The sequence below is a fragment of the Microplitis demolitor genome, chromosome 1, assembly GCF_026212275.2.
Source record: "Microplitis demolitor isolate Queensland-Clemson2020A chromosome 1, iyMicDemo2.1a, whole genome shotgun sequence".
NCBI classification, from domain to species: Eukaryota; Metazoa; Arthropoda; class Insecta; order Hymenoptera; family Braconidae; genus Microplitis; species Microplitis demolitor.
The window spans coordinates 19,596,964-19,615,289 of NC_068545.1; the positions used below are offsets into that span (position 1 = coordinate 19,596,964).

The window sequence follows — 18,326 nt, forward strand, 5'->3', positions numbered from 1 at the left end:
ATCACACAAAAAAGTTACAAAATAATTATATTTAATACAAAGTATCAGTAGTCAGTAAAAAAATAAATAATTATTTAAAAATATTTTTATAAATAAAATATAAAAGGGAGACTGACTATTGGGTACTTTACTTTATGTAGAATAAAAAATTACAGATTTTATTTATATTCAAATTAATCAACATTAAATTTTTTTATGGTTGTAATAAAAACTGTAAGTGCAAGGTAATGTAATAAAAATAATTGAAAACATGGTCATAAAAAAAAATAAAAAAAGTAATTATAAATAAATGTATGACTCTGAAGTTAGTAGAAAATTAACAATTTTCGGATTTGTTTCCCAACAAATTAATTAAAAAAAAAAAAACGCATGTACAAAATCAAAAAAACTGTGAGATGGACACCCAATACCCGATCAGTAAACTAGTACCTGATAGCTTGTGTATTTGTATATTTATATTTTATATTTACTAAATTTTACTAATATATACAAATATATGAAACGATCGAGTCCTAGTTTCTAGATCAAGTACTGGATCTTTTACCTCAGGCGCAATTTTAAAAATATTTTTTTTTTATAATCAATAATTTTGAAAAAAATTCAAAAATTTTAGACGTCGGCTAATTTGAGTATCGTATAAATTTATTATTTCTCATAAATGAACATTAGAAATTAAAATATATATTAAATTTTATCGATCATAATAACAACAAAAACAATAAAAAAAAGTCAATGACGCATTGAATTTTTTATCAGACCACGTGTCTACATTCCAAAGTGACAAGTATCTAAACCTGTTACAAACATATTAATTACGCATATGTATATACATATATATATACATATAATTTATAATTCAATGTAAAACAAGTTAGATAGATTAAAAGTGAAACGATAAAGTATAAATTAAGAATGATTGTAAGCTCGGTGATTGGCTACCACAAGAAGGCTCGACTTATGCATTTAAAAATAAATTAACATCTATTGCAGTAAACTCTCTTGCACTTAACATTTATTCCTCGTTCTACATACAACACTCTCTTACTACACACTTGACACAACATAAACCTCGTCCGTATAATAAAATACATACATCCAACAAAACTCAAACAGTAATACTGTAAAGTTAAATTGAAACCGGGCAGTGCACTCGTGTCGTCTCGTGAGTAAAGTCTCCATCCTCTCTATTAATATTTAAAGATATTACATCAGATCACTAAACTAAATCTCATCTTTATTTAACTTTTATTACAACAAATTCAAAACCATTTACACAAGTACCCCCACTCCTTACTCCTTTTCAAATTCAAAAGTTTAATTTTAAACCGGCGTTTAAAAAGTACATCGCTGCGTAATTTTTAAATAATTTGAAAGTTTTATTCTGTCATACATTACTACATTATCATTATTATTATCATCTTTATTACATTACCGAACACTACATAACAACACAAACATCTACATATATCTATCTATATGTATATATATATACAAACATACATACACATACGCGCTCGCTAGTAACATCAAATTTGATATTCGAAGGTTATCATAAATATATAACATATGAACACGTGTAACACAGCTATTATTATTATAGTTATTATTTAACAAATAGAATAAACAATTGGAACAATAATTATTAATTCGAAAATACTACAGTAAATATATTTATTATATATTATAATTAAAATAACAATAAGACAAGTAAGCGGAACAGTTTATTTAAATACAAGCAATTGCTGTGAATACGACGTAAGACATAACCTAAAAATTCAAACGTAATAAAAGTTATTAAAAAAAATATAATTACAGCAAGTAAACACGTAAGTTTATTCCTTGAGTTATTTTAATATATTTGGCAGTAATATACTGTTATAAATATATCTTTATATTATTTATCAATCGTGTATACATATATATATTTATATATAGATGAATAAATTAATAAAACATAAACAAAGTAAATATATTGCAAAACATATTTATTATTTATGCTCAAATGATAGTGATAAGAATAACAATTATATTTATATATTTATGTACATGTATATATTTAATTAATTAATTATCAATTGGTTTAAAGTTTTAATAACGGATTATACGTGACCTTGACGCTAATTTTGTTAACTTGCTTACGGGTATTATTATTTATTTTTTACTGATTAGTAAATATATGTAAATATATATATTTGTGAGTTATGGAATAAATAATTACTATTGTTATCTTTGTCATAGATATTATGTTTAAATTTACTGTTATATGTAGATTGTACATTAGAGATAATAAAACAATTATACGATTGTGATTATCTGATAATAGTAATTATGATTAATTTATTTATTGAATTGATTATTAATAAATTAACGGGTGGCTGGTGTGATTTTTTGTTTATCTAGTGATTGAGATTACTGGATAACTGTGAGAAATGTTAGTAATATCTCGGAGGTGAAATGTCCCGAAGTCTGCCAGACAGAGTAGCGGGGCTGTATTATGCCCATGGTCTTTTTTGTTCATCTCATCCTGTTGCTGTTCTTTCATTGGCGATATCTATTATATTAATATGTTGGTAAGATAAATTGTTTTTTTTTTTAATTTAATAATTATTTAATTTAATATCTGTACCTGTAAAAAAATTTTGGACTCGGTGTAGTGTAAAAATTACACCAAATATCGTGCTAAATTTTGCCGGTGTGAATTAAAAAATTTTTACACTGTCATGTGTAAATGTATAATTTTGCGTTAAGAAAAATAATCATAAAAATATTTAAATGTTCAAAATTATTGGGGAACATTTTTACACTAAAATTTTTGACAGTATAACTAATTGTATACTTAATATTTTTTAGTTACCCGATAGTAAATCTGCCAATGCCTGGCAATGCACCCAAAGTAGTTATCAATACGACAGTGACAAATGAATCAAATGAATCGGAAAGTTCATTGCTGTATGTCCAGCAAGTATCTCTGAGAGTTGGAGTCGTACCATGGGCCGAAGATCTTGCTCTGTCTGATGCTTTTAGGGCACCGCTTTATGAAGTTTTTAATTTACTGGAAATAATACAAAACTACCAGGATCCAGAGACGTAAATAAAAATATTATACTGTTACTCTGTTATTTTTTAATAACTATAATTACTTTATTTTTTAAGATTAAAAACTCTGGGTAATATGTGTCTTCATATAGAAGCTATAAAAAAAAGAAATAATAAAAACCCTGAAATATTACCTGAGTATAATTGTCTCGTGCTGTCACCTGCAAATTTATGGCAACAGAGTATTGAAATGTTCAATCGCGATACTGATATTTTAGGCACAATATTTTCTTATCAGGTAAAATATATTTATTTTTTATATTAATTAGTATCCATTCATTAATTTATTAATAAAAATAGTTAATTTAGTGACCAAAGTTATTCACAACAAAATTTTTACAGAGTTAAATTAATTGCGGGTTTTTCTTTGCCAACAGAATCTTCAAAAGGGTAAAATAAGTCTCGCTGAAATGGTTTTTGGTATGAATTTAAAAGAAACTGGAGTAAGACGTTATCCAGTCCGGGTAAGACAAAGAATATTACAGTACGCAGTAACAATATTTCTTAAAGAATACAATCCTAGGTAATAATTATAAATTTTTTTAAAAATAATTATAAACTACTGTCAACTAATTTCCATTTTTATTTATCTAGATTTATCAACGGCTTAAAAAATCGCCTAACAAATTACTACAGTCTCCACCAATCAAAAAACAACAGTACAAGTTTGCCTTCCGACGAAACACTTGATATATTCTATCCCGGGGAATTTAATTACAGCGATTTTTTTCCGCTGATGATGACATTTTTCGCGTTGTTTTTTTACGTCTACTTTTCAGTCCGTAAAATAGAATTAATAAAATCAAAAGTCGGTGTGGCATTTAGTGCAACGATAACCGTAATATCATCGTTATCAATGACTGTAGGAATATGTTTTTTCTTTGGATTGACTCTCAGTCTCAGTGGAAAAGAAGTTTTTCCATATCTAGTGATAATTGTCGGCCTTGAAAATGTGCTGATTTTAACAAAAAGTGTCGTCAGTACGCCAGCTCATTTAGACATAAAAATCCGCGTCGCTCAAGGACTGTCCAAGGAAGGATGGTCGATAACAAAAAATTTATTAACCGAAGTTACTATTTTAACAATTGGTTTATTTACATTCGTACCAGCAATCCAAGAGTTTTGTATATTTGCAATTGTCGGTTTGCTGAATGATTTTTTTCTCCAAATTGTTTTCTTTTCCACGATATTGGCTGTCGATATCCGCAGAACTGAGTTCTCAAGTGAAAACACCAAGTTTCACTTTACAAACTTCCCTTCAATGCGCAAACAGCAATTCACGTCAACGATTATCAATCACAGCAATAACGGCTACAAGAAGCCAAATATAATTCGTTCAAAGTCACACCCACGTTTGAATGGTATGACTTCATCAGGGCCGACAAATGTAATAGCGCCGACTTCACAAAATACTTATACGCTTGTTAAAATACCTAAGCGTCTAAGACTAGTACACTTTTGGGCACGCACACGAATATTCCAACGTGCATTTATGGTCTGGATGGTCGTATGGATAAGTATGATAATATATAACTCGGGAATAATTGAGCACTTGATACATCTCAGCGATACGCTCAAGTCAGACTCAGAGATGTACGGCTACACGGTCGACAGACCGCGAACATTTAAAAATTATGTTGAGCTTAAAACCACAAAACCCGTTGTCACAACGACAATATTACCTAGTATACTTAATAATACGAGTAATAATAATAATTATAGCAGTAATAACAACATCAGTAACAGTAATCGAGCTCATGATACAAATAATATAACAGAAGAATTGAATAAATTAAAACCTGTTGATTTTCCACCATGGAACCGTCTCTCGCTCTATCACTGGTCATCTATTCTTGCGATGTATAATATATCAATTGCCGGCGAACGTATTACTGTACTGCCGACAATAAAAATAGCACATACTGTTAATCCGGAAGTTGCTAGACAACTAAGTAATCCTGATGATATCCAACAATTTCAGTGGCAGAGTTTGGCTACCGCTGCTTTGGATCCTTTAGACTTTTCTGGTTTGTATTTATTTATATATATATATTTACTGAAGTACTTATTTATTTACCAAGTATTTAAATATTTAATTAAATCAAATTATATTGTAGATATTGAAGTACCGACTAGAGAAAGCCGAGGGTTTAATACGGATGCGCCATTTGTACCATCAAGCCCGATGGAGATATTTTTGGCAGCGTTGCTGTGTTTAATAAGCGTTATTGTCGTTGCTTATACAATGGTAGTGTTGTATAGGTGCATTTGCACACGAAATTACGCTGAGTGGAGAGCAAGTTGGCATCAGCAAGAAAAAACTCAAGACTCATCAACGCAACTGGTACTGGAAGCTTTGCCGCTGGTGTTAGACGGGCACGCGCAGGAGATTGAGTGTCTTGCTACTGATGGCAACACGATTGCCAGCACCTGCCTCGCTGGACATATTAAAGTTTGGGACGCAACTACCGGTGACATGCTGGCTCACATAGATCGTAAAAAGTTCTTCAGTACACCCCAACGTGACACCGTAAACGCGACACCAGAGCCCGATGAGTTGATGTCAGATTACGAAAGTGGTTCCCCGCCATCGCGCGGTGAATTTGACTCACATTCATTTGGTCTTTATTCCGCAACAGTGGGCCCACAAAAGTCACCTGGATCAAACAGTTACCAGCGTATTGAGCAAATAAAAAAACGTCATTCGACTCATTCATTAGACTACGAGTACCATCAGATAAATGAGTTTTCAAATAATGAAAAACGTAAATCACTCGGTCGATTATCTAATCGCGAAGCTTTTGAATTTCCTGATTTTCGGCCACTTATAAATACTAAATTTAGTGTCTCTCCAGTGCCTAAACAGAATAAAAATTATGACAATGGCTTTGACTATGGTGATAATTACAAACAATTATTTGACCAACATATTAAGACTCTTAATGACATTGATAAATGTGCTAGCAGTGAATATTTAACAGGCAGTACATCAACGCTTAATAATAATGATTTTTTGACAGACAGTGCTACGTCATTGAATACAAATAGAACAACTCAATCATACAATATTGCGCCTATTTGGTGTATAGATTATCAAGACAATATAATTGTCGTAGGCTGTGCTAACGGTGCTCTAGAATTTTGGGAAGGCGCCACTGGACTGTTCAAGTGTTTCTTTGATGACGGGTCTGGCTTGGGTATATCAGCTGTAAAATTAGCTTATAATAGAGTTATTGCCGCTAAATTAAACGGATCAGTGGACTTTTTGGAGCTGGAACAACACAACGAGGGTCATCATGTCGGCTGGGGATTTACATCTGGCCGCAGAACCCACGTGAGAACGGGGAGCGCGGGCTCTCCGATGGATATTAATAATTTGCAACCACCTGCCAAAGAAGATTTTAGGTGCATAAAAAAAGGCTCGCATCGCGCGCATCAGCAGGCCATCACTGTGTTGGACAGCGAGGGCGGGCGCGTGGTTACTGGGAGCCAAGACCACACGCTCAAAGTATTTAGGCTCGAGGATCTCGTTCCTATGTACACTTTGCATGGCCACTGCGGCCCGATATCGTGTCTGTTTATCGATAGGATAAGTCCTATGACGTCGGGCAGTGGGTCTCAGGACGGATTACTCTGTGTCTGGGATTTACTTAATGGTAATTTTAATTTTATTTATTTACATTTAATTAATATTTACTTATTTAATTGCTAATACGGGATTGTCATTGTATTACTCAATAGGTACATGTGTGTACAGCATACAAGCACATGATGGCGCAATAGCAGCAATAACTTGTTCAGCGTCATATGTAATTAGCATTGGCACTGACGAGAGACTTTGCGTTTGGGAACGTTTTCAAGGTCATCTTTTGCATACCCTACCGGCACATAGGGCTGCTTATAGTCTTCAGTTAGTTATGCTGACGCATCAATTACTTATTACAAGTAATCAGGTATGATTTATTATCATAAAAATTTTCACAGTTAATTTCAATTTAAAACAGGAAATTAATTTTTGACAATTATCTAGTCATTTAATTTATTTTTTGATAAACTAATAAAAATTTTCTCAGTATACCTGCACCGGAAGTTTGAATTACTGTTCTTTTTAGAGAGAAAAAAGTCGTTCTGTTTTTTGAACTATTGATAGGGCACCAAAATTTTGACAAAGTGATCAGAAATTTGTATTACCGAAGAAATATCTGCTTAAAAGACTTAACACGTTGGGAAAATGATAAAAATTAGCGCATGCGTCATTCTTCTTACAAACAGAGGCAAAAATTTAAACTCTCAGGTGCAGGTCTGGTGAAAAATCGCATACACACTATGGATAAATGTAAGACGTCCCAATCCACGTTTTTGCCACCCCCGCCTTAGGCTCGAGTATATACAACTAAACTTACCAGCTTCATTTATCATTTTTTTTTAATTACACAATTACTTTGGAAAAAAAAAATTATCACACGATAAATTAATAAAATTAAAATTTATTATTGACAAAATTCAGAGCTCGATAAAAATAATTGATTTAGAAATTTAAGTGACTAAATAATTTTAAAAAATATGTATATTTAATTGTTGTGTTAATAATGGAGGCATTAAAAAGTAAATGACAATAATTACTGATAATTACAGGACTCTCTAGTTGTCTGGGATGTAAGAACAGGTGAGCCAATGAGAGAAGTAAGATTAGGCCACAAAGACAGTTGTGTTTATGTTAAACAAATGCTGGCACTTCGAGACAGCATTGTCTGTGACTTTGGTCGGCAATTATGTATTGTCAGATTCCCCTTGGTTTCTGATAAACTAGACTGAGATCATTATATGTCAGTGTATATAGCTAGCAATTTACTTTTAATTGTTTAATATAATTAAACTCTCATCATAATTATCATCATTATATTTTTTTATAAAACTTATTGTTCACTCGGTAATTGTTTTATTTTCAGATTCATAACATTTTAATTTACTTATTACTTATTAATTTTTTTATTTACATAAACGTCTGTTATTCTGTACCATGTATGCGCACTGATATAAATATTTTTATAGTGACAGTTTATTTTTTATTTTATTGTCAAATGGCTGTGCAGAGTAAAATGTTTTTTTTTTTTTTGTTAACGCAAATTGTTTAATAATCAATTTAAAAATTTATCGGATATTAAATATCAATGCAATGATTTAGAGAAATAAAATAGTCTTTTAAATAAAAATATATGTCGTGTAAATAGTGAAGAAATAAATAAATAATGAGGCAAGATATTGTTTGAATAAATCAATTTTATAAAATATTAAGTGTAAAAGATAAGTACATTAATTTGTTGATTGAAAGTTATGTCTTTATTATGAATTATAAAAATTTTAAAAAGTTGGAAAAAATAAATAAGTCGATATATTTTTTATTAATTACTATTAGTGTAGTTTGTTTTGAGGAATTGTTAATTAATTAAAATTATGCGCATCACGTAGACTGATGCAATTGTCCGTGCCTTCATTACATCCGTCATTGTAGTTATATTGATCATTACATATATAAATAAATTAAATAAATCTTGACGAAAAATAATTGTACAGGATAATATATAGAAATTAATTTTTAACTAAAGACTTGTAATTAATATTTTTTTATTGTCCAAATAAATATATTAATATTAGAAGTGTGCGAATCGAATCAAATTATTTATAAATTTTTGAATTATCCGGAAGTTTTTAAATTATTTTAAACTTTTCAAATTACTCGATTTGAATCGAAAAATTTTTGATCAGCTTTCAAATATTCAATTTTTATTTAATAGAGAATTGAGTTCTTTAAATTAACCAAAAATAATTATGAAACTGAAATCAGCTGACGTCTAATAATCTTTCGAATTTATTAAAAAGTATGAATTGTAAAAAAAAAATCACATTTTATAAAATTGCACTTGTAGTTTTTTTAATTTTCCACATGTGCATATTTTTAGATTTTTTATAATTTTTAGTTGGCTGCTAACTTCAAGATCATAAACAATCATTCCGTAAATTTGAATCTAACCTCTATTTACTTCTGATAAAAATTTGAATTATTGGAAAAAATATTACAATTTTATGTTTTTCAAAAAAAAATTTTTGAATAATTCGAAAAATTTGAATTATTCGATTTGAAATTTGAACTCTATGCACACTCCTAATAAATAATGATACTGAAGTGAGCCGATGTTAAAAATTTTTGGATTTTGTTTCAAAACGACAACTTCTTAAAAAAAAAATATTTTAAAAAATTGCACTTACAGTTTTTTTAATTTTCTACATGTGCATATTTTTAGTTTTTTTTTTTAACTTCAGGATCATAATAACTATCTATAATTGTTTCATTTCTAGTAATAATATAGACGTTATATATATTTGAAATACAGTCTTGTTTTAAAATAAAAAATACTGTGATTGAATAATTTTTTTTTTTAAATACAGAGCTTTGATAATTATGCTGCCGATTTATTTATTTTTATTTTTTAATTTAAACTGTTAAATAAAATATTTAAATAAGTAACTAAGTAGCAAACATATAATTGTAATTAATAGTGTAGACGAAATGACAAATTTTTTTAATGGCGGGTTATATATTTTTGTATGTACATTCCGTAAAAATAGTTAATAAATAAATATCAATATCATATATACTTTAATAGTAGTTTGTAATAAAGGTGCAATCAATATTTTCTTTTCTTTTTTTTTTTAAATAAAAGTATACGATGCTTATAATAAAAATTAATGAAATATGTTGAATATAATTAATCGGTCTGCAGATATAAGAATTTTTATATTTATTATTTTTATTATTAATGGAACAATAAATTATTATTGTAATAACATATAAATGTGTTAAAAATTCATTGTTAATTATTTAATTCAGAGGAAAAACATTTAAATTTTTTTAGGACTTTTAGCTCATTATGAAATAAGAGGAAAAGATAAATATGGAATTATTATTTATTTAAATGTGAATTTTCAATGACAATAAATACGGCAAGTAACTGACGAGTTTCTATATATATATATATAAAGTCAATGTATTTGTCATAATTTTCAATAAAATTATATGTATATATTTTTTTTTGAGCAAATATTTAAGAAAATAATAAAAATCAATAAACTCTCAAATTTTTTTACACAAAAAAAAGCCAATCAATAAAAAAATTAAAACTTGAATCTTAAAATAAATGATGATGTGAAAAATAACAATTTATCCTCAACAAAATTTCCATCAGGAAAAAAAATGAGGTAAAATTAATAAAACATTAGTACTGATAAATCTTTTTTAAATTAATTTAAATCTCTATTCGAAAGTAAGATTACCGACTACTTATCACCGAGTAATTAATTCTACGCATATGCAAATTCAAATTTTAAAAAATACAATAATTATGTTCATTTTTTTTATCAACAATTAAATATATCAGTAATAAATTTTCATTAAATTTATAAAATATAAAAATTTTTATCAAACAACAATTAATATTTTAAGTGATATATAATAAATATAAGCAGCTATTACTTTATAAATTATTATTTAAACATTTATCAATCTCATATTTTTAAAATAAAATATATACCTCATAAACTGAATTAAAAGTACCATTCATTTAATTTAACAGATAACTTTTAAATTGCAATAATTTTGTCATTAAAAATATCATTTCCTCAATAAAGTAATTGCAATTTATTATATAATTATTATTAGTAATAAGACTTAAAAATATTAATAAGCATTAAATTTCTTTAAATTTATTTCTTCCATATTTTCAGAAGTATCAATAAAATCATAACTCAAACAGCTCATATTTTTTTAATCTGCATTATATTTAAAAAAATCTTTTTTTTTAAAACATAAATTATCTCGATAATCTTAAATAAATATCCTTATTATTCGAAAACAAAAAAAATAAATAAACAGTGTCATTAAAAATGTATTTTAATTGCAATAATAATAAAAAAAGATATAAATTATTTAGAAAAAAATAAAATCTAATAAACAATTGTCTGATACTGTAATGCAAATAAATAAATTAAGCGGAGGAATCCAAAGGATTAAGAGCAGACATAATAAAATAAATATCCAGAGTGTATTGACACGAAGAAAAGGTGTAATAAAGTAATGAATGGAAATAATAATATTATTAGTATTAATTTAAGTAAAATAATTTAGACGTGTTGCGGATGGGAGAGAAGTGGGATTTTTCATCAGATAAAAGGAGGGAGAATTATGAAAGTATACAAATGTTGGTTGCATTTGGTTGTACGGAGGACTTTTGTGTTTATTAGTTATTAAACAACCGACTTGTTAATACCAAGTGCATTAAAATTACAATAATTATAGTAGTACCAAATATTTATTTAAACTGTCATATGATAAAATCAATTGTTGGTTAATTTATTTATTTATATCAAAGATGTAAAGAAAAAAACTACATAGTTATTTACTGGAATAATTATCTATTTCTTTGAATTATTTGTTTAATTTTAAATATTATTTGATTAAGGGTTGAAGCGCTCGTTATTTTATATATTAAAATAATTAATTATGACGGTTGCAGATATTCCAGATGTCGATATAAGGTATTTACTTTATAATTAATTAATTATTATAATTATTTTTTTGATATTAAAATTTAAGTTTAATTATTTAAATCGATTGGAAAATTATGGTTATTTCAAGTGGAACTGGTGATATATTTAGTCATATAATTTATATATAAACATATAACATATCAATTATATTAATCGAGTAACAGGTTGTTAATTTTCTTTTTTTTTTCTTATCAGTAAAAAAAATTAATTTTATTATTTATCAGTGATATTTCAAAATTAATAAGTTTGAATAAATAAATTTATCTGATCTGATAAATTTCAAATTGATATTTAGAATTTTATTTAATGATATATTTGTAAATAGATTTATCGATGTGCTAAATATAATAATAATAGTAAAGTTACATCAGGTGAATGTTTATTGAAAGTGAAAGTTACTTCCTATTGATATTTTTGCCATTTTTTTTCTTTCCTTGCTAAACTTACTATGCGACACACGACAAAGTCTGCAATTTAGAAAGAAAGAAAGAAATTACAAATCTTTATTTACATTTAAATTAAATATATAATTCTGAATATAATATATAAATTAACATGCATTAAAAGAATAAATAAAGACTTTTTTAAATAAATAATTAAACAGTCGCGAAATAAAATTTAAATGAAGATTTTAGTGGCCAAATTTGTGTTTGAATAATTATAAGTTAATTTACAAATTATCACTTAAATAAATATCGAAGTAGCAAATAATTAGATAAATATCGTAAAAACTAGTGACCGTCGTCAAAATAACACTTGCATGTTTCCTGTAAATATTGCAATTACCATTTTTTTTATTTATTTATAATTACCATCAATTTTCGTCGGCGTTAAGTAATTGCATGCTGAGTTTTTTCTTCTTGAAATGATAATATGATATTCGTTTTTTTTCAACAGTTTATTTCAATTCTGGTTTTTGATATCGTAGTCCTTGAATATCGTAGTCCTTGAAAGTACTCAATAATTTATTGACCTTACCAGTGGTCTAGGCCAATTTGAGTTACGTTTTTTTTTTTGTTATTTTCTTCTAAATACAGATGAATAAAAGAAATAAATTTTTTTAATTTATATAAGTAATTATGAAAATTTATTGTTCAATTGCGATATAAAATATTCAATATTTATTTTATCGATCATAAAATAATTATCTCGTTATTTTATTTTATTGCTACATAAATTTTTCTTTACTATTTCTTATCACTTATTGAGTATTATTTATTCCTAATGTTTAATAAATTGATTTTTTTTTAGCAAAAAAAAAAAAAAACCATGAAATGTTTTTAGTAAATTTGAATATTGTAAACTTGAAAATATTTATTTCGTAGTATGCGTTAAATGTGAAGGCTAAAAAACACCAGTTTTTATCAGTTATCACACCTGCCTTTAACAATGAAAATCATCTATTCTTCCATAGAGATTTATTATTTTTAAATTTTTACCTCGTGATAATTTGAATATCGCGCCGTTATTAAAATTTTAAAATTACAAATATTTTTTTTTTTTTTTTTTTTTCATTAAAGTTCATCGACTACTAAAAGAAAAGTACAAGTTTCGCTTAATTGTAATCCCTGACACAATTTTTTTTTACTAGTCACTATTATTTTTTTTTATCTGTATTCAATAATTTTACATCAATTTAATAGCCTGTAATCCATTAAAGGAAATAATTATTTTAGTTACAGCCAATTATTTTAACTCAACTTTGATTATCTCAATAAACAATCCATAATGATAGTAATAATAACAATAATAATAATAATAATAATAATAATAATAATAATAATAAAAAATAGAAAATATTTAACTTCGCGTAAAAAACATAATTTTTGTTATAAATCAACACCTAAACCGGTTTTTAAACAATAACATTACGTAATTAATCATATTGTAACTATTTTTTTTATTTTATTCCTTTTTTTTAATGGATTATCATTTAATAAAACCGTAATAATAAGATTAATTATATATTATAAATTATAATAAATAAAAATATAATGGATTGATTTTTTGATCCGATTTTCCCAAGATATCCCAAGATATATATAGATATATATATATATATATATATATAATACTTAAAATTTTAGTGTATAATAATGATGAGAAAAACATATATCCGCTTATCGGATTAGCGTAAATTTATTCTGGAAATTTTATCACTTAAATTATTACTGCGATTTATTTTATCTAGACATATTTTTTTTAGTTAAATATTTAATATTGCAAATTAAAAAAAAAAAATTTGCTTGAATATTATCATAAATTGATGGCATTATTTATTTATTATTTTTTAAAATCTAAAATATCAAAAATCAATGAATCGATGATAAGCGAATTTCTATTAAAATCTTATCTCAATGTACTTTAGACTGTCTTTAGTTTGAATCTTATATTGATATGAAATAAACCAATTTCCTGGTAACCAAAGAGTCCTTTTATCTCTGATGCTTAATATAAATAACATTATTTTCTATGGTATACATGAGACTTATGTAGGTGAAGGTGAAAACTCGAGAGAGAATCGGCTGCAACAAAGTAAAGTGAATGGTGAATTTGAAATCGTAATTTAAATTAAATTAGGGTTACTGTTATATTATGTAAGAGCTGTAAATGTTAATAATTTCACATAAACTTATGCGTGATTATTATTGTTTTATTTAATATTTAATTATTTAATTATTGCAGACATGGGAAAATAAATTCATCCGTTGAAACAAATGGGACGAATGAAAAATTAGAAATATCTAAATTAAGACAAGCATTACCACAAATATGCGCAGTGAGCGCGAAAAATTTACTTTTACTTACGTTCGGATCAACACTTGGTTTCCCAACAATTTTATTACCGGCATTACAAAGGGAAGATTCTGACATTTTTGTTACACGTGAAGAAATCACGTGGATAAGTAATTATTTTTTTTTTTTATAATTAAATTTAATAGCCAGGTGCTTAATAATCTTTTGAAATGAATATTTATTTTTTGTTTTCAAACAAAAAAAAAATTACCCGATAGCCAGCGGAGTTTCATTTTATTCAAATACTCATTTTTTCTAATTGTCACTAAAACTTAAAACGTCTGTAATTTTGAAACAAAGTCTTTTACGATAATTTTTAAAAATACTTTTTTTGTAGAAAATTTAATTTGCTACATAACATTTCCTTATACTTTTTCATATAAAATCAATTGTTTAGCGGAAAAAAATATTCAAAGCCAATCTTATTTATTTTCAAATAAAAAAAAATGACTGCTCCATTATTTCTAATAAATAAATAATTTTTTTTTAGGCAGTATAAATTTATTCATGGTACCATTAGGATGTTTGATAAGTGGACCAATATCCCACCACATGGGTCGCAAAAGAACCATGCTCATGGCCAACATACCCTTCATAACAGCATGGGTGATATTTTACTTTGCAAAATCTAGCCCCTTTATTTTTTTAGCACTTGCATTAACTGGACTAACAGGTGGGCTCTGTGAAGCGCCAGTTTTGACGTACGTTGCTGAAGTAACACAGCCACATCTTCGTGGTATGCTGTCAGCAACTTCATCTATGGCTGTTATTATAGGGGTGTTTTCACAATTACTAATCGGTAGTCTCGTTGATTGGAGAACAGTTGCGTTAATAAATTTAACTTATCCAGCAATGTGTTTTACTGCTCTCTGTTTGATGCCAGAAAGTCCTTATTGGCTCGCAGGTATTTTTCCTCATTAATTTTTAAATATGCAAACCCTTAATTTACATTTTGTATTAATCGATAATCAATTAATTAAATTCAATAGGCAAAGATAGATTGAAAGATGCTGAAAAAGCGCTCTGTTGGTTACGCGGTTGGGTAAAACCCTCATATATTACCGAAGAACTTAAAACAGTTTACGAAGTTTCAAAAAGATCACTCAATGGAGACGAGAAAAAAGAGTCATGGTGGAAAATATTTGGCAAACGCACATTTATATCTCCATTTATATTAGTAACTCTTGCATTTTTCGTATCAGCATTTGGTGGTGCTGCGACACTGCAAACATTTGCTGTATTTATTTTCGCATCTATGGAAGCTCCGCTCGATAAATATACAGCTACGGTTTTCCTTGGACTTGCAGAGCTTATTGGTACGGCTGTATGTGTGGTAATAATTCATTTTTCTGGTAAAAGAATTATTAGTTTTATTTCAATTGGCGGAACGGGACTGTGTTTTTTGACATGCGCTATTTATGATTGTTTAAATAAATTTGAATATATTGATGCACATATTTACACATGGGTACCTACGACTCTGCTAATTAGCTCAGCATTTTTTTCACATATGGGTATACGTCTTCTTCCTTGGATATTATGTGGAGAAATTTTTCCAGCTAAGGTATTATCATTATTATTATTACTATATTGTAAAAAATTTGACGATTTAAATAATAAATATTATTTTTTAGGGACGAAGTACTGCAACAGGAGCAGCTGCATGTACAAGTTATATATTTGCATCGATAATAAATAAAATATTTTTGTACATGGTCGATTTAATGTATCTCTGGGGTACATTTTTGTTCTATGCATTTGTCAATATATTTGGTTTAGTTGCTATTTATTATTTATTGCCAGAGACTGAAGGTAGAACACTGAAAGAAATCGAGGATCATTATGCCGGGATCGAGAGTTTGAATAACAAACCGACTAAAGAAGTGTCCAAGTTTAAAGAAAAATGGGCTGTATCCAATCCCGCGTTGGTTGCCGATGATCTCGAAAGTAAACTCTAGTATATTATGTAATAATCAAGTTGTTATGTATACACCGTATATTATTCTTTACTTTTTATACCACTGGTATGCTAATGAATGCCATTTAATGTTTATAAATAGAATATGCCATATTTTTTATATTGTAAAGAATATTATTATTGTTAACGTTCGTTAAACTTTTCTCGAATGTTTTAAAATATATTTTTATTATAATAAATTTACGCCGTAAGTTCTCAATGCGATCTGAGCTGTGATTTTTAGAGTATCTTGGTATTAAAAAAAATAAATAAATAAACTGATTATGTAAATTTTAATTAAGTTAATTAATAAAAAATATTTTAGTAAGTTTTCATAAAAATCGATTTTATTTTTTAATTTTTATGATGATGTAATAATTTTTTTAATGAGGATTTAAACTTTTTTTACTTGACTGCTTATTAAATTTCCAGGCAGGAATTTCAGCGTTGGGTTTAAAGAATTTTGCAACCAGTTTATAAAATTTTTCATTACGTAACAATGAAATTATACGATATATTTTTCGCGGGATGTAAAGTTGTAATTCATGATTTATTTTTTTTCTTGTTGTTACTTTATCGACTTTTTTTTGCGCGTTAACTCTCAGCGTGTATTTACTCTTTGGCTTACTCACGCTAATTAAAAAAAAAATACTCATATACTACAATTAATTGACGTCAATTAAATAATGTAATTAAAGAATGTTATACTTACCGATTTTTCGATGTAGATTTAATAATTTTTAAAGGCCTGTCTTGTTTTTTATTATTTATTTTTTTTTCTAACTGTGCTAATTTTTGTGCACTATTATTATTAATATTATTATTATTATTATTATTGTTATTATTATCATGAGCCATATTATAAATTATTATTTATTGAACAGTTTGTAAATACTCAATCAAAAAACTTAAAAAATTTAATAATTTTAAATTGATGTAAAATGTCAATTAAAATAAACAAAACAACTGATAGTATTAAATATTAATTTAAAACGACAATCGACTACAAGTTATTTATAGCCCAGTTTTTTATATCAATGTTTATTCTTTATTAATTTAAATGTAAAAATTTTAAGTTGGTAAATTTAATATGATAAGGAAATTTGACTTTTAATTACTTACATTTATCGAATGCATCCTAATTAATATAATTATTGATACAAATAATTTTTAATAAAATGATTAAATTTCAATTTTTAAATTGCGCGCTAAGATGGCGCTACTGCGCGTCACTGTTTTGACGCTCATGGTCTGTTCTGATTCGCCGCTCGGCGCACTGGCGTGCTTGTTATATACCTGGGAAAATTTTAATTTATAATTAAATTTAATTAGTAGGAAAAAAAGTGAATTACTAATTTAAAAAAAATGTATTAATTATTAGTGAATTGATTGAAGTGAAATTAGAGTGAAACAAATCTTAGTATTACGAATTGATCATTAATAATTAGAAATTAATGTTAATTTCGTGAGCGAAAAAAGCGTCAAAGTACTCTGGGTGGCAGGTCCGAATACACCGATAGAAATAAAACAACAAAAAAAATATAATAAATGAATTATTTTAAATATATATATACATATGTATTTTAAATATATTTATACGTATGTATATACGGGCCGTAGTCCAGTGTCTGCAACCTGTCTCGTAGCGTGTCTCCAATCTGTCTCGTAGCGTGACTGCAAGACAATCTACGAAACAGGTTTTCAAATTTTCCCGGGTATATTGCAAGTGCCCCAGTGCGCTGAGCGGAGGTTCCTAACAGACCATAAAATTTTTGCTAAATGGGGGGGGGAGCATTCGATGAATCGCAAAATCGATTGCTTTATACCAACTGACGGTTCGATAGCGTCAGTTAGTATCATCGACAACTTCAGT

At 27.2% G+C, this 18,326-nt stretch overlaps 2 protein-coding genes across 2 annotated transcripts; both read left to right on the plus strand.

Moving 5' to 3' along the window:
* Nucleotides 1–887: 887 nt before the first annotated feature.
* LOC103573371 (sterol regulatory element-binding protein cleavage-activating protein) lies at nt 888–9,898 on the plus strand. The gene is made up of 9 exons (XM_008552436.2): nt 888–1,826; nt 2,401–2,570; nt 2,851–3,087; nt 3,154–3,334; nt 3,474–3,619; nt 3,691–5,123; nt 5,214–6,752; nt 6,838–7,049; nt 7,732–9,898. Exons 2-9 carry the CDS (start codon nt 2,455–2,457, stop codon nt 7,909–7,911), a joined length of 4,044 nt encoding a protein of 1,347 aa, XP_008550658.1. The 5' UTR covers nt 888–1,826; nt 2,401–2,454; the 3' UTR covers nt 7,912–9,898.
* A 1,275-nt stretch (nt 9,899–11,173) lies between these two features.
* Nucleotides 11,174–16,798, plus strand: LOC103574428 (facilitated trehalose transporter Tret1). The gene is made up of 5 exons (XM_014445013.2): nt 11,174–11,688; nt 14,386–14,606; nt 14,987–15,400; nt 15,486–16,060; nt 16,131–16,798. Exons 1-5 carry the CDS (start codon nt 11,654–11,656, stop codon nt 16,452–16,454), a joined length of 1,569 nt encoding a protein of 522 aa, XP_014300499.1. The 5' UTR covers nt 11,174–11,653; the 3' UTR covers nt 16,455–16,798.
* The last annotated feature ends 1,528 nt before the right edge of the window (nt 16,799–18,326 follow it).